The sequence below is a fragment of the Rhinolophus sinicus genome, chromosome 12, assembly GCF_057876585.1.
Source record: "Rhinolophus sinicus isolate RSI-liver-muscle chromosome 12, RSI-T2T, whole genome shotgun sequence".
Classification (NCBI taxonomy): Eukaryota; Metazoa; Chordata; class Mammalia; order Chiroptera; family Rhinolophidae; genus Rhinolophus; species Rhinolophus sinicus.
The window spans coordinates 18,903,058-18,928,419 of NC_142512.1; the positions used below are offsets into that span (position 1 = coordinate 18,903,058).

The following is a 25,362-nucleotide window of genomic DNA, read 5'->3' on the forward strand; positions in this document are numbered from 1 at the left end:
TCTTCTTAAGCCTCAGGCGCTGAAGCGGATGAGCTTGCTGGAGCCTGCTAACGACGACTTAGATTACCAGTGAAAAACTAAGGAAGAGGAATATATGTACCTTTAAAAAGTAACAAGAACAGCTCTTACTGAACATGCTGTTCTGTAACCTGAGATGAGAAGGCTTGAATAGAAGAAAATATTTTGTCCTGGGAGGCAGATGGCCCCCAGGCCCTCCCTGCCATCCCAGAACTGACAGTAGCAGATCAGATCATCGCGAGTCACTCTGGCCCATAAACCTGGACTGGTACATCCTTGGAGGTGTCTCATCATTGCAGTGTAGAATATAATGCCCTGGGCCCGGGAGCTCTGGAGAAAAGTGTAGTGATAATATAATGGCTGATAAGCCATGGCAGGTTAGCTGGGGTGTCACCTGCGGTCCTGTTTCTGGTGGGTGGTGGGGCAGGATGTGGGTGGATGTTAGTAGCTAGCCAAGCTCAGGGGGTCAGGGGGTCAGGCTCTGACAGGTGGCTTCTAACACACCAGAGTAACCTACTGATGGAAGTTGACTTGTCAATGCCCCATTGAAGAAGCTGGAGCTGTGGCCTGAAAAATGTGATGTAAAATCCCATATTCTTCTAATTCTCTCCTCCATTTCTCTTCATAACCCCTTTTTCTCACTATAGCAAAGTACCGACGTTTGTTCGAATGCTGGCCCCAGAGGGAGCCCTGAATATACATGAAAAAGCATGGAATGCCTACCCTTATTGCAGAACTGGTGAGTGCAGACCTGGCTAGAAGCTGGAGTGCGGGCCCCAAGATGGACAGAGGGTGTGGTCAAGCAGACCCAGTGTTGGGGGTGATTTGGGGTTTTGGGTCCCACGCTCATTCTGCAGATTAAGCTAGTGGAAGAATGAGTTTAGGGACTCCTTTCAGGCTGAGGCTGGCGGTGAGTGCCAGTGTCATCTAGTACAATTTGGCAGCCAGCTGCATGGGAACCACCAGATAGTCATGGGCTGAGATGGCACAGAACCATCCCCTCTTATTTGGGGGTGGTATGATAATTTTGATTGTTTTCAGGGATTACAAAAGTGATATTCTCAGTTTAAATTTTGGAAAGTACATATAATTAGAAGAAAATAATGACCCATGCTTCTCCCATCCCTAGGCAGTGACTGTTAACATTGTAGTGTCCTTTTTTCTAGTTCTCCTTTTTAATGCTTACATACACATACATATGTAAAGTCTCCAGACACATTTTCTAGACAAAGTTTGGATCATATCATATTAATTATTAAATCGCTCATTTTACTCAGTAAATGGAGAACCTTAAAGCTGTCATTACGTAGTCTCCTACTTTTTAAAATTTGTAATGGCTGCATAGTATTCCATTGCATGAATGTACTGTGATCTTGTTAAACTACTCCCTTATTGTTAGATATGAAATTTTCCGTTTTAATGTGATATATTTGTGTTTGGCATTGAGGTCAGGGACTCTCGAGAGAGGCAGCAGTCAGAGGAAAGAGCCTGGACACCAAGAAAACATAGCAAAGGGAACTGATGTTACTGGGGAAAAGTACAAATAAGGCCAGTTTTTGATGACAAAGGGTTTAGAAACAGCTATCCCTCAAATACGTTAGGTAATAATACATGCTGTGTGCATGCAGATTTGGATGGGGGTTGGGGGCAAGAAGGAGGAAAGGTACTGTTGAGAGCCCTGAATCAATGGCTTACGCTAAACCAACATGTTCTATAGTTAAAGGTGGGAGTGGAATTATTTTCTTAATCTTGGCCAGTCTCCTATCTGGAGTTTCTGGAAAAGAAAGATTGGAACCTCCACAGAGAACTTTCTATTCCTGACCTGGGATTCCGTTTGAGTAGTGCAGACTCCTAGCTTTCCAAGATTCCTAGGTCTTAAAAGCCACCTCAGAGTAGATCTCTTGGAGGGCTCAAGCTGGTACTGGTCCATCTCCTATGGTGGTCCTTAGAGGTCCCCTAGAACTTGTCTGTGAGGTGTGTGGCCTTTTCCCAGCCAGCCTACATTTGTTTGCACACAGTCTGGCTCTGGGTCCTCCCGCCAGCCTCTGCTTACATGGACCACTCCCGCTGCCTTACTTGCTGGGATCTGGCACTCCCTAGATTGTGTCTGATGAGGATACTCCACCCATGTGGTTGTTATCCTGTGAACTTGGGAATGACTGACGTCTAGGGCACAGGGTCATTGCTCCCTCCAGTCCTCAGGGGCCCTATACAGGTTCAAGAACCTCGTGTCAGGAGATCAACAGTCATTGATGGGCCCTGGGATGTGTGGCACTTCAGAATTTTATTGCTATAACTGAAAATGTGAATGTCACTATTCCCTAAGCATTGGGCAGGAAACTGTTAATATTCCTAGAAAACAGGCTTGCACCTGGGCAGCCGGATGGCTCAGTTGGTGAGAGCGCAGCCTCTCAACAAGGTTGCCGGTTCACTTCCTGCATGGGATGTGGGCTGCGCCCCCTCCAACTAAAGATTGAAAACGGCGACTGGACTTGGAGCTGAGCTGCGCCCTCTACAACTAGATTGAAGGACAGTGACTTGGAGCTAATGGGCCCTGGAGAAACACACTGTTCCCCAATCAAAAAAAAAAAAAATAATGAGGCATGCACCCACTTTCTTAAAAGACCATGTGCACTGTGCCTGGGTATGTCTGGTCTAGGGCCAAAGGGGAATTTTCTTGATGTCTAACAGAGTAGCAAGCATTGAGCATGCATCATAAGAACCTTAGCCAACTTGGCATAAAGGAGGCAAACGGATAGCGTGGACTCCTCCATGCCTGGGGCAGGGTTCTGGGTACACAGCTTGTGCCAACTGAGAGATGCCACTGTCCTCTGAGTAATTCTGGGGAGTGTGCTGCAGCTGACATGGGCATTTTTCTAGACACCAAATGTTCGTTCACATATTATCCTGATCCTTGGCCAAAAGATAAAAAAGAGATAAAGGTAATTTCTAAATACTACATAAAGAGGAGGGGCAGAGAGAGGGGGGAGAGAAGGTTGGTTTCTTCAGCAGGTGCTGACCTATCATGAAATGAATATCTTGAATCTTAGATCTGTTCAATTAGATGCTTACTCTTTTAAAATAAGAGAGATAAACAAGGATGGTTACTTTCCAGTTTCCTCTGGGGGTTGATAGGAAAAAGATGATTAGCTCAAACATCTAAGCTTGGCCTGAGGATGTCAGTTTGAGGTGAGATGAATAAAGAAGCATGGATTAAAGCCCTCGTGCCTTTTAGAAGGCTCTAGCCTTATTCTGAGGGGAATGAAAATGGATTTGGAATACTCATTATCAGCTCTTTCTATCTTATTTCTCCCTGTCTCTTTCCCTTGTTGATAGGTTGGGGCGTGAGTTCGGGGTAAGGTGGGTTTGGCCTGTGAATGAAAGCAGGAAGAGGGAAATACATGTTTCTCTTTTCTACCTCTCCCTCTAGCCTTAACCCTCGGCTGAATACAGTCTCACTGAGCCATGGTTTTAAAGTACCTTATTAGTCTTATTTGGAAATCCCAATTTTATAACTGTATAGTGTTTCCTGGGAGTTTTCCAGTGTGCCCAGGGTTGCAGTTTGAGGAAAAGAGAATGCTATGAATGCAGAGGGGCAGGGAGGGCTAGAGAAGATTAGGGGTGATTGTTTGGTCACCCAAATTGGCAGTAAAAGCCATGGAGGGTCACCACCTTCAGATTAGTTTCAGAAACCCAATTTGTCAGAACCGAGTGAATCTGTTTCTCAGGGTCTCAAAAAGACTAATGTATAAAACCCCCATATGCCAATATATTAAGTTATATTGAAATACAAAATGACTAATGAAACCAGATCTTCCTGTTTCCTGATGAGGGCATTCTTTCCTTGTGGATTCTTCTACATGAGAAACCAAAGTATAATCAGAATGCCAACAGGTAGTGAAAATGGTCACTTGCTTACACGATCAGACATTTGAGTCTGTTGATTGAAAACTAGAGGAGAAGGTTACTTGGAGAACATGGATTCAGAATCAGGTGGTTAGTGGAACCTTAGTGGCCAGTGCCACCAGGCCAGCCCACCACTGCTGTCCTTACTCCCGGGATGGGACTGCTACAAGTGCCACATTCTCAGCCCAGGGCTCCTGTTCCCAGGACAGCGCTGGAAAATTTTTGCCAAATTGGCCTCTTTGGACTTCCCTTCACTGGATATTATCCATATCGTTTCATTTTTGTTAACACGGTTTTCTCCAAGCTGATAACAGGGCAGTTACTTCAGTAGGCCTTTCAATTATAATCTTAATCTGGTGCTTTCTGCCAAGTTTCTTTCACTGGAATCGGGGAAATTACTATAGTCTCTTGGGTTATTTCTATACAAGGTGTATCTTAGCCCTTATATTTCCCCTTGTCCTCATCTCAATCTCACAGGTAACCTTAGTTGCAGTTTTGGACTTACGGGGTCTGACGATTAGCCCCCCAAATGGTCCAAACACGGCAGTGTGGCATCCATCAGAAATTGAGATAACTCCTAAATTCAGAGGGTACAGAATGATCTGGGCTGCTGTCTAGAGGAGAGCTAGTCCATTCCCCAGTGACATTAGAGCTGCAGTCATTTTCTCTGATAAATAATTGAACTGTGCTTTCCGAGGGGGTCTCGTTACAATGAGCAGGAGTGTAGAGGGTGAGAGGTTTGGTTACAGTGAGAGGAGAGGGATGCAGAAGGCAGATAGACCGCGCCTGGCCTAAAGTGCCCTGCTCTGTGCCCTGGGAAGTGGGTGGGGGTGAGAGGACACCAGGTGACGCCCTGCAGCAGAATGTGGGGGTCTCAGTGCTTCAGCTCCTCAGCCCGTCCCCTTTCCTCGCCCAGCCAGAACGAACCTCAGCGAGCTGATAGTGGCATCTCTTTAATTAAATTCCACATCTGGTCTTTTGGGGTTTTTGAATGATTGAAACGTGAGCGTTGGTGCATGTGAGGGACCAAATGCACTCACTGGGGCTGGGAGAGTGATTGCGGAATAAGCCCCAGGGAGCGGAGAACTCTCTGGCTACTGTGGCCTGTGAGGCAGAGGGGCATCCTCATTATTCATCCTCATTAATCGTTTTCTCTCTTCTTTCCATGTCCTTGCCTTGGAGCAGTTATTACAGTAAGTATTTTCAGGGGGGGTTGGAATTGTAGATGATTTAGAAGAAAAGAAATAATTGGAACTGCACCAGAGGGTCCCGGGTAGCCCTCTTTCTCTTGGGTGACTTTTAGAGCTGTTGAAGCTTAACCCTTTCTGTCCTAAGGGGGAACCTGTTCACTGGCACAGTGGCCTCTTGCTTTAAGCTACATTGGCCTGACGCTTTGTAAGGTGCAGCAGTCAGTACCGTGGTGTCCCAGCTCTCCCTTACTGTCCCCAGGTCGTGCCTTTTCAGGGTTGTACAGAAACGTCTGTTCAGCTGACCTGAGTGGGGCTCTTCCTTTGGGCATCTGTTGACCCCAGTGAGCACTGGCCCTTGGCAACATTATGAAGGCAGGAAGGTTTCTCGTCCATGACCGTCCCCTGTGTCGTTGCCCCTTCTCTCCACCCTGTAGCATCCTCATCCAGTGCCTTGTCCCTGCCCGTTAACTTAGGCAGTTGTTGGAAACCTCATTCCTGCTAAGGAGTTAATGGGCTAATGTGTTTCTCCTTTGTGTAGCTCCAATTTTTAAAAAGCCCTAAGGGAGGAAGACAGTAATTAGCACGAAGGGTTAATTTGCTGAAAAGAGAACTTCCAGCCTCAGCAAAAGGCTGGCTGGGGGAATAGGGTGGTGGTGAACATTTCTGGTTGGTTAGGAAGCCTTCTGTGTTCTTCCCACACTGCTAATCAACCGTTAGCACCCTGTGCATAGGTGGTGTGGCAGAGAGGTGACATCCATGGATTTTGAAGTCAGACAAAGCTGACTTTTGAGGCCCAGCTCTGTCATTCTCCCTGCGGCCTTAGACAAGTCACCTCACCCCTTTGAGCTTCACTTTCTTCGTCTGTAAAATAAGGGTGATATTACTGCAGCCCTCACAGGCTGGGATGAGGATTAAATGAGATAATGCGTGGCTAGCATGTTGTGGGCTCCCAGTCAAGTTAGCTGTTATTATAGGGCAGAGGCTAGAGTGTCTCGACTGCCTATGATCCAGTCATGGGAGATGGTTGGTTGCTCTCCAACTTTGAGTCTGGTGACCGTAAGGTTGTGGTTTTTTTTTTCTCTCCCTTCCAGAATGAGTACATGAAAGAAGACTTTTTGATTAAAATAGAAACCTGGCACAAACCAGATCTTGGCACCCAGGAGAATGTGAGTAGCACTTCCCAAGAGCCCCAAGGACTTCAGGCCTTGGAGCAGGGTCCTGAGGCTCTGCCCTGTAGCTTCACCATCCCTATCTTGGGGGCCTCTGTGTGCCCACCTTTTTCCTGGCCAGGAAGGCAACAGCCTCTGCCTAGACCTGTCCTGCTAGCATGGGATTGTTGTGTCACTAATTTGTAAAATACGCTCTCTAAGACAACTTAAGAGGCCTGGTCATAGTACTGGGATTGGTCTAAAGTACAACTCTTTACACAAAAGAGCTATATTTTTAAAACACCAGAATTACAGCCTCTGTAGAGCACAATTTGCCAATAATTCCTCACATTTAAAATACACCTTGACTAGCAATTCCACATAACGGTTATGTGTGCACGTGTGTGAAATAACATACAAGGAGATTCGTTGCAGCATTCTTTGTGTAGCCAAAGATTAAAAACAATACGCGAGCCCATCCGTAGGGCACTGTTAAATAAATTGTGGTGCAGCCATATAGAAGTATATTATGCAGCCATTTAAAAGAACCAATAAGGAACAGTCTTCAATATATATTGTCCAATGAAGAAAGGAAGATGCAATACAGTGTGTATGTGTGCTACCATTTATATTTAAAGAAAAATCTTTGCACGTGGATGTTTGTATGTGCATAGAATCTGGTAGCAGTGGTGTTATTCAGGGTTGGAGTGGGAGAAGAGAATTACTCTTTATCATATCCTTTGGTACATTTTGAATTTGTATCATAATTTCGTATCTTGTACATATGCAACCTGTTTAAATTAATTTTTAAAAGCATCAAAATAAGCAGTATATGGCTAAGCAGGCAACATCTCCCCGAGTGTAAATAGTCTTTACAAAGAGGGAACATATGGAAATAATGTAGGTACGATAGGTAGCCTGGGAGGGTTTTGACCTACTGAAGTGGTAATTAGCCTGAAAAGTCAGAGCATTAGTGCTGAAATGTACGTCCACTTAAAATCCATCTGCCTGTCCCTTTGTATAATTTTGTAGGTGATTCTTTACCAGTAGAAATCTCACCTCTCTGGCTATGGGAATAGTGTTCCTTCTGGGTAAAGAGTGCTTTGTATCTGACAAAAACTACACAGTGGTCCTCCTCGTTCCTGCAGGTGCATAAACTGGAGCCTGAGACCTGGAAACATGTGGAAGCCATATATATAGACATTGCAGATCGAAGCCAAGTACTTAGCAAGGTAGGTGCTCCTGAGAGATGTGGCTGGCCTTTGAGATGCAGAAATGACATCTAAGTGTCAGAGAAACAGGGAACCAGACCCAACTTGGATCAAAGGGAGGTTCTCTCTTGGGTATGGTTTTATTTTTTAAATTAGTATTAAGTTCCCTTGGGATACAGCAGGGAAATAGTGGCCTCGATGTATGTATCCTGTTCAGTCTCTGGAAAATATCACTGGACAGCGCAGGTGCTCTCGGCAGCCCTGAGGGTGACTTACCTGGCTGAAGTGACACTTAGCCTGAAACTAGTTCTCAAAGTTATTGTTCCAACTCAGAAACTAAGAAACATTTTTTGCCTGCCTGTTGTGTTCAGAGTCCTCTGTTCTGGTGGGTTCCAGGTAAGGGATACAGATATATGAAAAGACAAGTCCCCTGCCCTCAAGAAGTTGATAGTGTTTTCTCAGAGTGACAAACATGGCAGCAAGCACCTGGGAAAGGACAGTCCACTGCTGGACCATAAAACTGGAGAGAGTGGGGATCGGGTCTTTCCTGCTCATTACTATGCTCCCAGGAAGTATGTTTGGGGAAGGAGAGGGTAGTTCCCCGTCATTCAATACTCTTCCTATCTGACAGCGGCCTGTTGGGATCCGGGCACAGGAATTTGGCTCTCTGCCCATGAGCAGGAATAAGTGTTTGCTCTCCGTATCCCAGGGCTGTGATGCCTCCTTCCAAGAATCACTCTGTGTGCTTAAGATATTTTGATGTGTGCATTTCCAAAAAGATGAAAACCATCTTGTGCTTCATCTTGTGCTTGTGGGATATCCCCACTCCCACCCTCAAAAGGTTAACGGATTTTTCAAAAGACTTTTTATTGAAGTATAACATATATAGCAAAGTGAATTTTTCGTAAGTGTACATAGCCTGATGGTTTTTCTCAAACTGAACATACCCCAATATTTCTGAAACAGAAATACTAGCAAAGAGTGTGACTCTTCGAGTAGTTTGTCAACTCTAGTTATCTCGTGTTGAATGGAGAGAAGCAGAGGTGGGGAAGATTTACTTTTTTAAAGCATATATAAATGATCTTAGCTTTGGGAAATACTTTATGACTCTGTGTGTGTGTGTGTGTGTGTGTGTGTGTGTGTGTGTGTGTGTGTGAGAGAGAGAGAGAGAGAGAGAGAGAGAGAGAGAGAGAGAAATATTTGTTATCTTTGTTATTTTTGTTAAGTAGATGCTATAATGAGTTTGCTTTTCCTGGGCGCGTATGAGTCAATGCAGAGAAATAGCCAAAGATTAAACTTTTGTTATGGTTAATTAACATACAGCATTGACTGCATTATAAATCAGTGAAGTGCTACTGACAATAATACACAAGATGAAACTATACATTGAACAGTCTATGTTCTATACATTGAACATTTCCAATTATGATTTTATTAAAACAAGCCAGTTTGAAACAAAAAACAAGCCAGAGGGAGATCAGATTAGAATATTTCAGCAGTGACAGCCAATTGTTCTCAGCTCTGGCTGTGTTTTAGACTCACCTTCAGAGGTTAAAAAAAAAAAAAAATCCATGCTGCCCTTACCTGCAGTTATTCAGTTATTCTTATTTATTGGGTTATAGGTGGAGTGGCTCAGAAATCTGTATTTTGAAGAAACCGTCCCTGGTAATTTGAATGCTCACCCCAGGTTAAAAATCCCTGCGTTAATGGAAATACATGCCTGCTCAGACAGTCTGGTGACACTTTCATATGATAAAATTGAAAACAAACCCTGGCAGAGAAAATCACATAGAATGCTCCTCTGAGGCAAATGTAAACAGTTCTATATCTTGTTTGTAATATTTTCCTATATTTTCTGTGTGCCAGCAGCATTAAAACTGGTATAAAGTATAATCTGATGGAAAATCTGATTCTCTCCCTTTCTCTCCCTCCCTGTCCTCCCCTATCTCCCTCTCTCCTATGTCCTCCCTCCCTCCCGCTCTCCTCCATCTCCAATTCTACAACTTCTCAGGATTACAAGGCAGAGGAAGACCCAGCAAAATTTAAATCTATCAAAACAGGCCGAGGACCCTTGGGCCCGAATTGGAAGGTGCAGTTTACACCCTCACCACCAGGGGGCTGGGCACAGTGTGGGTGGGCCTCTCACAGAGGAGGAAGGGAATTGCTGGGACTGGGCTAAGGGAGAGTCAGAGGTCTGCCCTCTTAGTTATCTGCCTGCCTGTGGGTGTGTTTCTAATACAGCAAGAACTTGTAAATCAGAAAGACTGCCCATACATGTGTGCATACAAACTGGTTACTGTCAAGTTCAAGTGGTGGGGCCTGCAGAACAAAGTGGAAAACTTTATACATAAGGTAAGTTACCGGGGTAAGGCCTTCCTAGTGTGTGTATGTTGGTGGGGCTGTTCTGCCCAACAAGAGAAGATCATACAACCCATGTGACTTGTATCCTAAGGTGGCTGACATTCACATATTTCAGTTTGATCGCCTAGACACCCCTCCACTACCCCTTGTACTTAACTGTCTTACGGTTAATGCTCTGTATCCAAGGGCACCATGAGTGATGGAAGGAAACTGAGGCAAGAAAAGGAAACAGGATGGGGCTTGCTATGATTGAAATACAAATAAAACTCAGTCTCTCTTTTCTTGAAACCAAAAAGCAAGAGGTACTGTTAACCAAACTCTCTGGTGCCCTGAATTACTGAACTAGGCAAACATAAGGAGTTTTTATAACCTTTTTTCTGATGTGTTAGAGCCTCACTCTTGGGCCACGTTTCATAGCTGCTGGCCAGTGTTAACCTGCCTTTAGGCTCCAGAGACAAGGAGGAAACTTGGCACAGTTGTTCTGGGGCTTTGGCTTAGCTGCGAGCTCATTGGCTGCTTGTCTTAGTAGCAGTTTGGTGTAGGGCCTAGCTGTGAGGTAGCTACCCATTCTTTCCTGGGGGGCTCGCTCCTACTTGAAGCCCTACCTGTTAGACACGTGAAGGTAAAAGTCACTGACCTATGGGACTGGAGGGCTCATCCAGACAAGTCAGGCATCACTCCAACCCCACCACCCCATTGAAGTATGGGTATTGGCTCAGAGATCATGGGGAGAAGGGCTGCAGCAATAGCCTTCCCCTTCTGGGTCCTAACTGGGTTCCTTTCTTTTTATAGCAAGAGAGGCGTCTGTTTACAAACTTCCACCGGCAGCTGTTCTGTTGGCTCGATAAGTGGGTTGACCTGACAATGGATGACATTCGAAGGATGGAAGAAGAGACAAAGAAACAGCTGGATGAGGTAAGAGATGCCCAGAGGAGACTCAGGGGCCCTCAACTAGGTGAACATGTGAAGGAGACTCTCACGCTGGGACAGTTCACTGAGGGCACAGTTCTGTGGTTATGGGAACGTGTCAGTGTCTCCTTCAGGTACAGTCTCATGCCAGGCAGTCTGCGAACTCGAAGGAAGAAAACAGCCTGTGCCCTTGAATTTGCTATCTAGTTGAGGTCTTGGCATATCCAGAGAGACAAATATGGCAGTGTATGCTGCATGCCAAGTGAGTAATACAGTTGCTGCAGTGGTTCTCCTGCTGGGCTGCAGAGGTGGAGCTGACCCTGGGAGGTGGCAGGTGGGGCTGATCGTGAATATCACACAGAAGACACAACAACACACATAACGAACTACTTCCTGAGGTGTTTTTTGAGCTATTTTTAGAGTTTGGAACCTTTGCTTTGGGGGTGGGGTTGGGGGGGAGCTTGGCATGGCTCCCAGAAGGAGGGCTCTCTGCTCCATGGGAGCCTGAAGACCTAACGCTCCCCCTGCTTTGTTTGGAGACGCTCCCTGCGAGGCTCACTCTGAGGAGATGGTCATAAATAACATTCAGGTACTCACTGTGGGGGAGACTGTTGTGAGGCTTTTACATGCACCGTCTCCTGTGAATGTCACAACACCTGTGAGAGGGCCCCACTGTGATCCCCACACTCAGATGAGGAGGTAGAGGCTCTGAGAGATCAATGCCGTGCCTGGGGTCACTGCCTGCAGGTGATAGGTCAGGGTCAGCGCCATAGCTTTTAAGCACTCGGACTCTGCTCCCTCTAAATGCCATTTGGGGCCCTCCTCCCTGCCTGGGGCTAAAAATAAGGCAGGAAGTTCCGTTCCATAAGAACTGCCATCCATTTCTCCCTCCTTGCCTTGGGTGGGTTGGCACGGAGCCTGGGTGTCTGGCAGACATTGCTTTGCATGGCCTTGCCCAGCTCTCCAGAAGGGCCTCAAGTGAGATTGAGGCCTGGGTGCTGTGGTGCCCCCCCTATACTGCCCAGGAGCCCTTCCTCTGAAGCCCCCCAGCCCACCCTGGGGAGTTGTTTTTACCTCCAGGATAACACTCCCTGAGGTGACTCACTCAAGTTGTGTGCTGAGGTACTTCCTGATGAAGGCAGATGTTTCGGTTTTTCATTCAGTTACATTTGGCAGGGAAGTGGCAGGATTTTGGATACAATTTCTGCTGCTTCTGCTAAGAATCTTAAGGAAGTGGTAGATTTTAACATCCAGGACTCTGGTCATTCTGACTGTATAAGAGAGAGGCCTGAGTCTTTTGGCCACCCTAGTCCTGAGGAAAAGAGAAAAGAACAAAGTTACAAAACAGAGGAACACAGAGATTGGGGGGGGGGGGGGCAGCCTGGAGCTTCAGCCACCTGTTGCCTGACAAAGGCCGGCATAAAGCACACAGGGTCACCGAAGCATTTGCAGACAGCCTTTTGCTCTGGGTAGAATTCGAATTCTTAGAGCTGGGAGAGCTCTCCAGAGGAGCTACTGAACCTGCCTATTCAGATCCAAACTATAAGAGAGGCCTTAGCCTTACTTAGGGAGCTCTTTTTCACTCCCCACCCCATGTCTTCACGTGTTTCTCCATTCTCTGGAGAATTGGGCCATAAGCTTAGGTGACCACTGTCCTCCAGGATGACTGCAAATGTGGGAAATCCTGTTTGGAATTGGAATTTTAAAAGTAGTTTGCAGTGGAAGAGAAAGCAAAACCCAGTCCGTGTTATTGTGTGACATATCTTGACCTCATTAGCGACTGTACAGTATTTTTGGATGCTAAATGTGCCTCTGGCTTACTTGTTTTTTTCCCTGTCTTTTTTTACCCTCTTTTTATCAAAGTTTTATTTTTGTAGTTTTCTTTCTTCTTTTTTTTTTATTAAAAATCCCTACTGCACTGAGGTATGACTGACATACAGAAAGCTGCATATATTTAATGTATATATCTCTGTGAGTTTGCAGATGAGTATACGCCCGTGAAACCATCACCACCACAATGAATGATGGATAAACATATCCATCACCTCCAAAAGTACTTTTCTAATTTAAAGACTCAGTATCCCAGGCTTGTGAAGAAAAAACTGTCCTCTGCCCAGGCCCTGAGGTCCCACCCCCCAGAACAGCTCCTTTCATTCTTATAGTTGCTTCTTTTGTTAATTACCTCCCTATTGCCAAATAATGTACTTGTGCTCTTAATTCTTAGTTTCTCAACTTTTGGTATTAAGCATCAACTTCCTCTGGAAGATTTCGCTCTTTTTCTCCACTCACAACTCACACTCTTCCCCTCTCCATCCTTCAATATGGGGCTCATTGGTTTTTCAGTGTTTATATTATTACAGCTCATTCTTTTTTCCTAACGGAGCCTTTTCGTCTACTCTGGTTTTCATTCCTTTCTTGTACAATTTTTTTGTTTTTTTAAGAACTTACTAATTGCCTCCCTTCTTTCTGCTGCTTAGTTGATGTGTCTGTTTCATTAAGTTTTGTTTTCCAGTCTCTGTGGATGATTGGGTTTTGTTGGAGTGTGACATTCATTGCATAGTAATGTAGTTGGTGCTGATCCATTCTCATTCATTTTGCTCCCACTTGGTTGGTGATACCTTGATCCGAAGATCTCTTCAGTTATGGAAAATGTTTTTGTATTATCTGTTTCACAATTGTCTCCTCTCTCTTTGTTCTCTTTCTGCAGTTTTTATTAGTTGGGCGTTGGACCTCGAATTGACCTTCTCGTTTTCTTATGTTTTTCTCTCCTCTTTTTGTCTGCTTTCTGGGAGCTATTTTCCAATGTTAACTTTTCTCTCTTCTATTGAATTTAAAACATTTTTAAGTTCATTTTTAATTTCTTGTTCTGTGTTCTTTTTTTAAAGTACTTTTTTGTTTTTTCGTACATGCGTTAATCTTTTCTGAAGCTAGAGCTTTTTGGGTTTGTGTTCTGTTTTTGAGGTGTCTCTGCCCTACTGAATATTTTTTGTTTTCCTCTGAGCTCCTTTTTCTTGTAGGACTGTTTGTCTTAGGGGCTTTCCTCAAACAACTGGTGGTCCTTGGCCGGCCATTCACATTTAAAACTGAAAGTCAAGAGCTGATTGTAATTTCTTTGAATCAGTGGGTGGGCTTCATTGCAGGGTAGTCAAGTGGTTACATTGGGGTCCCCTGCTTCAGGATCCTGAGTGTTTTTATTGGGCTGGTCATTTCGTCTAGAGAAGACTCTCTGGTCTCCTGCTTGGGGGGATGGTCAGGCAGCCAGCATTCTGGGAACTGAGCTGGAGAAGGGTCCTGGGGGGCTCACCTTAATCCCCTCTTGTTTTGTATTGTGTCCACTTGGCCCCTAGCAAGCCCCCCCCCCCCCGCCCCCCAGAGAACCCCCTGGCCTTCCTATGGCAGGAAGTGGGGGTGGTTGCTTGACTGTGAGAACTGGGGGAGGGAATGCCAAAGCCAAACTGTTCTTTATTCGGATTTTCAAACAAGTCACCTGTTTTCAACTCCATCTCCACTTCCACCTTCAGAGGTGCCTGGTGCTCCCAGTTCCTGAGTCTTTGGAGAACTTACAGCACAAATTGGTCTGCTCCTTACTGGCTCCCTTCGTTACTGGCACTTAGGTGTCAGCTCAGGCCACTCAGTTGCTGCTCACCCATCCTTTTTTCACCTTCCAGAAAGTTGTTACCATCTCTAAGCTGCTGTTGTCTCTCTCCTCTGTGTTGTGGCTGCTCACTCGCAGGTTGTGAAAGGATTCATGAGGCAGGTAGAAATACAGAAGGAAGATTTATTAAAATAAGAGAAGGGTCGGCTGGGTAGAGTCTGCTGGAGACTACTGCATCGAGTCTTTGTTTCGTCTCAAGTTTTGTATTTTCTAGCCAGGATGTAAATTGCTTCGGCCTGTAATGGAATTTTCTTTTGGGTTCGGCTTTGTCCGTTGGGGTGGGGGAAGGTGCAGTTAAAACTGGTTGTTATTGCTACCTTTGCATATGATGTAGATTTAAGTTGGAGCCAGAAGTGGATCCCATACAGATACAAAACCTCTCCACAGAGTAACAGGACCTGTACTGGGCGGAAGTAAATAGAAACATTGAAACTGGTCTGCATAGTAAATGTATAGCAAGCAGTCATTAAGCTTTGGTGGAAAGGAGGCAAAGAAAAGAAAGCTTTCAAAAAGGTCCTGAGATAAATTACACTTATTAATTCTAATTATACCAGAGATCCCAATCTCAAAATAGAAGATTTAGTGTCACCTTTATAATCCTCCCGTCTCATCACTCTTGTTGTCTTCGTGGCTTTATATCTTTTTTTATATCTTTACTGTCATCATAGTAGGGTTTGGGGGAGAAATAGCAATAAATGCATGCATTCAATCGGCCATGATTCACTTGCAGTAGGAATTGTGACTGTAATTCTTTAAGCCAGTGCATAGTAGTCTATAAAGTGGGTGGGTTATTTTTGTGAGTTATGATGGGTCACTAGAAGGCCAGTCGCCACTGCTATAACTCTCGTCCCTGGGGGGGTTGGGGGAGGACTCACCATTCTTGGACAAGGCTCAAGGATTTGAGAAACAAGGGATCAAGAGATTAGTCCTTTGCCCTAAAAAGAAAAATGTCAGGAGATGTGTGCCTGTAGGAAAGCAGTTTCCCTCTCTCACTCTCTTTTTCCCCTCTCTCTTTCTCCCTTTCCCTCTCACCTTTTCTCCCTCTCCCTTCCCCCCTCCCTCATCCTCCCTCTCACTTGCTGTCTTAAGAGACTCATAATGTCAAAAGTAGAAGAAGGCACCGTAAAGGTCATTTAGTCCCATTATATGTCCAGTGCTTGAGTCCTCTCTGTAGCTTCTCCACCAGCCTGTGCTTGATTGCCTCCTGTAATGAGGAACTCACTATCTGATGAACATGGTGGTGATAAAATTATTTTTATTATTACTAGAAGCTAACATTTATTGAGGTCTTACTGTGTGCCTGTCGTATGTGGTAAGCTTGTGTGGCAACCTGTGCCTTAAATATTATTTTAATTTTGTAGATAGAGAAACTGAGACTCAGAAGTGAAGGATACCTTCTAGTTCACTGAACCAAGTGCCTCCTGGGCCTTTGGCCATTAATTTTGTAGATAATGAGCCTGGGAGAAGAGAACTCATTTAAAAAATTTTAAGAAAACTTATTTCCCTATTTACTGGACCCACTAGAGCACTTGTTAGAAAACAGCAAAGATGCTGTGTGTTAGAGCATGATTAAGATTCTGCAGCATTTTCTTTCCCAGCCTTCCCTGCAGGGTCCTACGTCCCTGTTGGCTCTGTGATTCCTCTGATCCCTCCATAATCCTTCCCTTCTGGACTTGGTGCTCCGTGATGGAGCCGAGAGGCTACATGACACTCTTGCACAGCTGGCCCGCCTGGGGGCTGTCTCTGAGCCCCCTTGTAGCCACTCTTCCCGTCCACATTCTTGCTTGTGAACACACCTGTCCCTTTCTCATTACCTGCATCTTGGTGCAGAGGGCCCTTGTTTATCCTATGGCTTTTTGACTAATATATCACTATCGGTTTTAGATTTTAAGCTTTAAACTTTGGACTGGTTACCCAGAGACTCTGTAAGGGTCCCTGTGTAGTGAAGTGCCTGCCAGGACACTACCTCAAAGTTTCCAGTTTGGGACTGTGATAGATATAAAATCTGAGGGTTAGGCTGATAAAGAGAAAATACTTGGTGCCTAGCTCACCTGCGAGGCCATGGGAGGTTAGAATCTGAGATTCTCATAGCGTCTGCAGAGGGCAGAGCTAGGTCTCCTGAGGCTGAGGGATCCCTGTACATCAGGGGTGTCCAAACTGCGGCCCACGGGCCAACTGTGGCCCGCAATCCATTTTTAATTGGCCTGCAGCAAATTCCAAAAATATGTTTAGTTTACTTAAATAAACCAGGTGAGGCAATATGTACTTCACCTCGAGTGAGTGGCCTGCTGTTTGTGTATTTTACCGCATATGGCCCTTGGTAAAAAAACGTTGAAAAAAGTTTGGGCACCCCTGCTGTACATGGAGGATGACGCTATCCCGTGGGTCAAAATTCCCTCTGACCTGTCCGGCAATGATTGACCCCAGGGCAAACCGCCCAGAACATTGGACAACATCTTAAAACATGGGAGTAGCTTTATTTTATTTTTAAATATAATTTCATTTTTCAATATTAAGGTAATATATAAGCATTAAACATCTTTTGGAAAAGAGTGAAAAAGTAGAAAGAAAAAAATCAACTTGTACTCTTACCATTTAAAGACAACCACTAAAAACATTTTCCTGCATTTTTAAGTCTTTCTACACACTTCTACTTAGTTATGATTGTATTGCATGTGCCAGGTGGTTGATTATCTTACCTTTTTCTCTGAACATTTTAAGGAAGCATTTTCCTACTAAAAAAATGTCTTCGTGTTTCTGACTGCAACATATATGTTGTTCTGTGTGTACTCTGTCATTACCCAATGTTAAATTTTCCTTTCATGTTGTTTCTAAGTTATCACTGTCATAATGCTGTGGTGAAAATTTTTGTGCCCTCGGTGTTTTTTTTTTGGGGGGGGGCGGTTAATAAGGATTATTTTCTTAGAATAAATTCCTACAAATCGAATTAGAGAATTTAAGACTGTTGTTATTTGTTGCCAAATTCCTTTCCCAAATGGCTGAACCTATTTATAGGGTGGCTTTGGTTTCTAAAGAGGTTCTAAAAACAATTCCACAGGTGCCTCATAGCTGTGTTCCTTCAAGAATGCTATTTGGTTTGTGGTAACTTTTCAGTGTCTTAAACTGATATTTTTACTAGCTTTATTTTTTTATTCACCTTTTTATGTTGAGATGATTGTAATAGTCACGTGCAGTTTTAAGAAATAATAAGAGATCTGTTTCTCCCAATGGCCGTACCTTGCAAAACTATAGTACAGTCACAGTGAGGATATTGACATTGATGCTTTCACTAGGTTTTTAAGCCAGAGGAGTGTTTCATATTTAATGGTGAAAGCAATTTGCAAAAGATATAGAATATATTAAAAAATAGAAGTCCATATAAATAAATAAAATAAATAAAAGCCCCTTTCCTCCAACCCCTGGGGTTATTCCTAGAGGAAACCACTGTTTAAAAAAAACAAACTAGAATAGAAGTTTCTATTTTCATGTTCCTTATGTTCCTTAACTCTGTGTGTGTGTGTGTGTGTGTGTGTGTGTGTGTGTGTGTGTGTGTGTGTGTGTCCTGCAATAGCTTGATCCAAGGAACACTGCAAACGTCAGATAAAAATCTCTCATGTCATTTAGGCCCCAGGAAACAGGAAATAAGCATTCTTAGAGCATTCATTACAAGAATGAAATAATGCATTTTTATTTCAGTAGCACCCTGGGGGGGGTCTGAGAGTAGGGGAAGCTGTTGAGCGCCCTGATGGGAAGTTGCATCTCATCTCAAGCAGTAGGAAAACAGGACTTGGCTTTGGATTCGCAGTGAACTCGCAGAGTATACCATGATCTGGTTGAGCCTCAAAGAGTTTTGCTCCCATGACATTAAATTGTCTCTGATTATTGAAAATTTATGTGAATGGTCACTAGTGAGCAGACATTTAATGAGCATGTTTTTGTCTTTTAAGAAAATTGTAAAGAATGTCAAACTTACAGAAAATGGCAAGAATACAATACCCTGTTTACCCAGCGACTCCATTCCTTTAAAGCAAAAGAAACAACCCAGGATCACACACTGCAGCCTTCTAGTCTCTTTCAATCTGGTGATATTCCTGTTTTCCCTGGACTTCATGACCTTGACATTTTTGAGGGTTATAGCTGGTTATTTTGTAGAATGTTTCTCAATTTGGGTTTGTCCAATGATTCTGCATGATTAGATCCAGTTTATGCATTTTAGGCCAGAATGTCACAGATTTGGTGTTCTTTTCATTGTATCTTGTCAGTCTTTCTGTCCAGTTACTGGTGAGGTGCCCCTTGTTCACCTGAAGCACAGCAGTGTCCCAGGCTTGTCTTGTTCCTTCCGTGACTCAGTCCTAGAATCAGCTGTATCTTCAAGGAGCCCTGGTTCCTGTTAGGGTAGGGTGGTGTTGGGGTGCTAGGTGTGTTCATTACTGTTGATGTGTTGCTGCTCCCAGGCTTTCTCATAGGGCAGAGCTAGGGAACTTTCACATTAAATTTATTTCTATTAGGTTGGAGCAAAAGTAATTGCTGTTTTACAGTGTTTAACCTTTTAAATCTCAATTACTTTGGCACCAACCTAATATATCTGCCTTACATATTATGTTCAAATAAAATAGCCCCAATTCCAGTCTTGACACCACAGGATTAAATTTTTACTTTTTTTAAAAGGTGGCAGTACCCTTCGCCTTAACAGATTTGTCATGTTGGAAACTTTCATTTGTTGAACCCTTATGAAGTAACATATTAACAGATATTAATGAATATGGACAACTGAAGTTATAAGAGCAGTAATAATTCAGAGATCATCATTCAGGAAACTGAGTTTTGAGTAAACTCTACCGGAGACAGGTTTTCCAGGTGGAGCTAAGTGCTTGCTCAAAGGTTGGGGACTAGCTTGGTGTCTGCAAACGGACTTTCCTGTTTGGAGCAGAGGATGTTTGCTGCAGACAATGAAAAGTGAGGCTTGTAAGACTGACTGAGTGAGGCTTGTAAGACTGACTTATGGTCCATCTCCTGTAGGTTCTTAGTCAGGTCTGGGGCCCAAGAATCTACAAGTGCCCCAGGCAATTATTTTGATCAAGTTGGAGGAAACTCGGGCCTACACTGGGGAGGACCAGGAGAATTTTTTTTTTATTGTGCCCATGTTCCATGTGGGCTTACTGATTATAATAGTGCGGCGGGGGGTGTGGGTGTGTGTGTGTGGGTGTGTGTGTGGGTGTGTGTAAACAAGAAACGTGGGTTTGCAAGGTGGCAGGAAGTATGTTTTAAGAATGTTTCCCAGTGAAGAACTACTATTACTGAGATAGAATCTCTCTGCAAAGTTGTGCCAGTATTAAATTTTCATGAATAGAACATAACTCTGAGGGCTGTAGTTTAGAAGTCCAGGTTCTTCAGAACTTGTGAAACACACATCCCTTTTGCTATAGGATGGTGTTTGGAACAAAGAAATAACAACATAGATAACATGTACTGAGTGTATGCTCAGTGCCAAGCCCTCTGCTATGCTAAGTAGTCTACATAAATATCTTGATTTAATCTTTACCACTCAACCCCATGACGCATGTGCCATTATCATCTCCACCTTATAATTACAGAAATTGAGGCATAGAGAGCAATGAAGTAACTTGCTTAAGGTTACTCAATTAATAATGATGGAGCCAGAATACAATCCAGGCAGTTTGATTCCAGAGGTCATGCTCTTACGTGCTCAAAATTTGTTGAATGCATAAAGAATGCAAATTGAGGAGAAAACTCCTGGGTAGTGAAGGCAATATCAATGGGAAGTTAAAATACACATATGTTATAGACATGCTACAAATAGAATTTTCAAGTCAGAACGGATTTGAGAGCAATCACCTCCACAGTCTCCCCAACAAGACTTCTGTCTACTTCTGCTTGGAAGGTGCCCGTGACATGGGCCACTCAGGGCTTCCAGAGATGACCCCGTCCTGTTTTCCAGCAGCCTCACGCTTCTTTTAAGCTGAGGTTTGCCCCTAGTACTTTCTACCCGTGTTCTTGTGCTGAACCCTGGTGCCACACTGTGTGCCCTATTGACTAGGCGAAGCTCTAAGCAGAGCTCACGAGAGGGACTTGCCATTCCCTCTGCCTAAACACTGTCCTGTCCCCGTCTGTCCTCCTGCTTCCAGGGAGCCACAGGCTTTTCCTCCCCACTTCCTTCAGGTCTTTACTCAAACATCACTTATCAAAGAGGCCTTCCGTAGCCAGCTTATAAAGTAGCACTTCCCCAGTTGTGCTCCATCCCAGCAGCCCTCAGTCCCGTGTGACACACAGTAGTGGCTTATTCTCCCCCATCTTGCCCTAGGATGTAAGTTCCTTGAGGAGAGACTTGATCTGTTTTGGCTCACTACTGAGGACTCAGGCCTGGAGAATGCCTAGCACAAAAGAGATGTTGCATAAATATCTGTTGAATAATTGAAAGAGAGACAGGAACTTAAGAACTAAACCCCAACCCTGGGACATAGGGGAGAGAAACAGCAATCATGGATGGTGGGACCAGTGACACAGCTGTAAATGGTATGGCTTTGGCTGTATTTATGCAGAATTCCATTCTGATTTGCTTTGTACACACATGCTCCTCCCTATCTATTGGCAGGATTGAGAGGTGGGATGTATTTGTGGTGGAGTCTCATTAGCAGCAAGACCCTTCAACTTTTCTGCTTTTTCTGTTTCAGATGAGACAAAAGGACCCAGTGAAAGGAATGACAGCGGATGACTAAAGCCACCTCTCCCCCTTCTGCACTGTATGTATGTTTCTCACTGTGAATGTCATAGACACTAAAACCAGTCCGGGTCCTCAAGGCTCAGCCGCTCACAGTCGTCAGAAAACCTGCTTTATTCCTCATCCTGCCCTCTAGGAATCATGCTGACTGCCATGCTAAACAGGCTTGTCATGGTCTCAGGCTTCCATTGAGAGCAATTATGACTATTAGGACATTTGAGGGACTTTACAAAGAACTACCCAGACAGACATGGACAGAGTTATGAGACGGGGTGGGATGGGGGCGGTAGATCAGACTTGAAGCTTATCTGCAACTAATTGCTCTTCCTCCTCTAACTTGAGCCATATCAAGTTGAAACTGGCATTCTGGGGCACGCCCTACAGTACCTATGCCAGAGCCAGTTCCTAGCTCCCAGCTGCTGGTGTTCCCTGTGCCTCCCTTGGAAAATCTGCTGGCCGGACAGCTTCCCTAGCATTCATTGCTGTGTCTGGTGCTTCATTTCCCTCCTCTTTGTACCCCCGATCCCATACTAAGTAGCTGTCCTCATCAGAGGCAGCATCTTTCAGATGCTTGGAGAATATTTCTGCCCAGTCATAGGGAGGACCAGGGTGGGATGTTTCTTGTCACACTGTCAATCTTCCCCAGGTCCCTTCCTTTTAATTGCTCCCAGTGCCCTGAATACTTCCAGACGTTGCTGTTATTCTAGCAGCTCAGAGTGGGCTTGGTCATGGAATAAAACACTTGGCCCTGCTCCCCATCAGGCTGAGAGATTCTTTTATCAAATAAAGATTGGTTATCCTTGGGCGGCCAGATGGCTCAGTTAGTTGGAGCACGAGCTCTGAACAACAGGGTTGCCGGTTTGATTCCCACATGGGCCAGTGAGCTGCGCCCTCCACAACTAGATTGAAGAAAACGAGCTGCCGCTGAGCTGCCAGAGGGGTGGCCGGATGGCTCAGTTGGTTAGAGCACAAGCTCTCAACAAGGTTGCTGGTTCAATTCCCACATGGGATGGTGGGCTGTGCCCCCTGCAATTAAGATTGAAAACGATGACTGAACTTGGAGCTGAGCTGCACCCTCCACCAACGACTTGGAGTTGATGGACCCTGGAAAACACACTGCTCCCCAATAATCCCCAATAAATCTTTTAAAAAGAAAAAACTAAAACAAACTGGCTGTGCTGTAGCACTAAGGAGCTAAGGAGGTGTGGCTGGTCCCACCACTAGTGATGCAAACCTGTGCTTTAGGAGAACTGGGAGATAAAAGGATGGGATTAAATGGATTGTTGCAGTGCCAGCTTCTAGTCACTGCTTGGACCTTATTTTCCTCTCTCCCCAGCCCCAACCACACCAGCTGGCATCCTTCCTCCTTTGGAAATTCCCCCATCGATGATTTATAGTACTTCCATTTTCCTCTGTTGCTTCCTTAATAATTGTATTTCTCTTCTAGTTTTGCAAGACAGTGGTCAACAGGAAGGCCCAGCAGCTCCACTCTCCCGAGTGACAGGCCATCTTCGGACGCAGCCTTTCTGTGCACCTTCTTCAGGCAACTTTCGATCCCTTACTGTAGCTAATTCTAGATGCCCTTTAATATTGTGAACAAATAGACTGTCTGGTATTATGAAGCCGTGTGTGCAGGAGCCCGCTGCTCATCTGAGATGTGGCGTGTAGGTTGCTGTATTTACAGCTCCTCCCTTTCCAACCATTGTATTCTCAACCCATTTCTGTGTGCCCTCCCCCTCCCCTTTATTTCCAAGTGACATTTTTAGTCTCTCGAAATAGCTGCCTTTTGTGATGTGGTGATTTAAATGATTTAAGTTTGTTTGTTTTCAACCTTGGGATAAACTGAGGTATTTTGTTTCCTGGCAGATTTTTGCAATTTTGAGTGCTCACCTGGGGAGAGGGGATGAGTTAGAAATACAGTTTTTTCACCCCAGTTCCACAGAACAGCAATGTGGCTTCATAACTCTGACCTCTGCTTCCAATAACCCATTGTTAAGAGTGCTCTAAGCACCAAGGAAATACCCAAGGCCCAGCCAGTCTCTGTCTTGAACATTCAGCAAATACAAATAACCCCTGCCCATGCATTGCATCTTTGGTCACTAGTCTCAGAAACACCTATGGCTTCTCGGCCCTCCTGTTGCCCACTCTGTCTACATCTCTGCAGAACCCGTAACATGCCCAGGTCAGCCCGACACCTGGAGGGACCTAGCCAGTATGGCCCTTAGAATCGAGTCTGCCCCACATACACTAATTAGTCTGCCCCCCAAGGAGCTCTGTATGTCCACGCTCTTCTTCCTGTTTGGGCTGGTGCTGTCACTCAGCAATAATCCTCTTTTCTCTGTGCTTTCTTAGATTCCTGTCCCGTCTTTGAGGCTGGTCAGGACACAAAGTCCTGACCTCTTCATGCTGCATAAAACAAGCATGCAAAAAGCTCCTTCCCAGCAGAATACGTTCTCTCTCGTCTCCAATTGCTAAAAAGGATCTGGGGATCAAGAACTCAGCTCGTCATGCCCCCAAGCTGAGTTCTGTCCTGGACAATCAAAGCAAGTAGTGACTGTAGTACAAAACTCTACCAAAGTAGGCCAGTGAGTGTCCAGGCTCCAGGGGAACAGAAGCTGCGGAGTGCTTCAGTGTTTCCTGTAACCTGGCAGAACCCAAGTATGCCTTCCCAGTGAGAGTCAAAGAGCTGTGGTGTCACCTGACATTTCCCAAACTCTGCGAAGTATGTTGGCTGAGTGTGCAGTGATCCAAGCCCATGCTAGCCTGGGTGCAGCTGCTAATGAGACCAAATCTGTTGAGGGAGCGAGAAGTAGGATGAGATAATGTAGCCTCATGTTTTTGTCAGTTTGTTTCGCCTTACTTCGTTCTAAGTGCAATAAGGGAGTGTCTCACAGGATTGCACCTATGACATCCTGAAGGATGCTTCCCTGTGGCCCTCCTGGGGCCGGGGTGGACAGACTCACACCCCTTGGCATGGTTAGCTCCCACCCTTGAGGCCCCTTTAGGACCAGGATACGTCCTGTTACACCTTCCTTTTAGTCTCACCTTGTGGGGTCTATAGTAGCAATGGATCTGGCGCGGTTCAGTTGGTTATTCACATCCCAACTGCTGGTAGCATTTATTTGACTGGGAAAGTTGAAGCAGCATTCCTACTGGAGAAAAATGTAAATGTTTTCCTGCAAGCTTTGTATTAGCTGTAATTATATTTGTGCTTCAAGCTCTCCTTTCTTCATCAACTAAGTGAAGTCCAGATGTGAGTTATCCTGGGAGAAACAACTGGTGGTATTCTAAACAAGACGGTTGTTTAGGTGGTGCAAGGGGCAGGTGTTAGTCTCCTTCCTTCAGCTCTTCTCTGAGATCCACACATATCACTCCAGCTCCAGTGGGGGCTCACTCTATCTGCCTTTTCTCTGCCTCCCCCCCACCTCCACCTGTTGCCCCAGTTTGAAAGCATCCACATGAGCTGAGCGACAATTCCTGAAGCCAGTTGGATCTGGGGCTCCAACCCACATGAACATAAGGCGGGATGTCCCCGGTCTATTCCATCCCCAAGGATAGTGTTGCTGCTGGGCAACGGTGTTGGCTTCTTTTAAGTATCCCCCTTCTTCCTTCACCTCCCCCAAACCGACTAGCACTCAGAAGGGCTTACATGAAAGGCTCAGCTCCAGGGTAGTACCTGAGGATGTGCCATGCCCCTTCAGACCAGCTGCTTCTATTAGATTTCCAGGGTCTCAGCCCCAGCTGGAAGCAGCAGTGCCTCTGTAGGAGGGGTGCTGGGCTCTGGCCTTCTTACCCAGAGAGGTCAGGGACAGGGTCAGTATTGTGGCACGTGTATATCTTCCCAGTTCTCTTACAGTCCCTGCTGGGACTCCCTGACTTATTTTGATTGGTTCTTAGTGCTACTTCTTTTACAAAATACACTTTGTAGAATTGACTAGATCACCTTATTTAATGTGAGTTTGTGCCTTTTTGTCTCAATCTTCCAATACAGGTATATTGGGGGAAAAAGCAGTCTAATAAAATTCTAGACAGAGTTTTCTGGAGTCGAGCTTATTGGTCATGTCCTTACATCCATTTTCCAATTCAGATACCCTCAGACTCTTGCTGATATCTTCCATTTTAAAACTTTTATAGGAGGATTTCTGTAAATTAAAACATCCCCGTGTCATTTTACTTATGCAAACATCATACATGGGAAAGTAATTTGGCCATTTCCTACTGGCAG

At 44.8% G+C, this 25,362-nt stretch overlaps 1 protein-coding gene across 1 annotated transcript in view; it reads left to right on the top strand.

Annotated features, from left to right (window-relative positions):
• Positions 1–25,171, top strand: part of PITPNA (phosphatidylinositol transfer protein alpha) — a 36,524-nt gene extending 11,353 nt beyond the window's left edge. The window contains exons 4-12 of the mRNA XM_019755502.3: positions 666–757; positions 5,110–5,117; positions 6,206–6,280; positions 7,411–7,494; positions 9,485–9,562; positions 9,715–9,825; positions 10,627–10,749; positions 21,091–21,159; positions 22,585–25,171. Of these exons, the coding sequence (XP_019611061.1) occupies positions 666–757; positions 5,110–5,117; positions 6,206–6,280; positions 7,411–7,494; positions 9,485–9,562; positions 9,715–9,825; positions 10,627–10,749; positions 21,091–21,135 (616 nt within the window). The 3' untranslated portion in view covers positions 21,136–21,159; positions 22,585–25,171. The remainder of the gene's footprint in view (positions 1–665; positions 758–5,109; positions 5,118–6,205; positions 6,281–7,410; positions 7,495–9,484; positions 9,563–9,714; positions 9,826–10,626; positions 10,750–21,090; positions 21,160–22,584) is intronic.
• Positions 25,172–25,362: the final 191 nt, after the last annotated feature.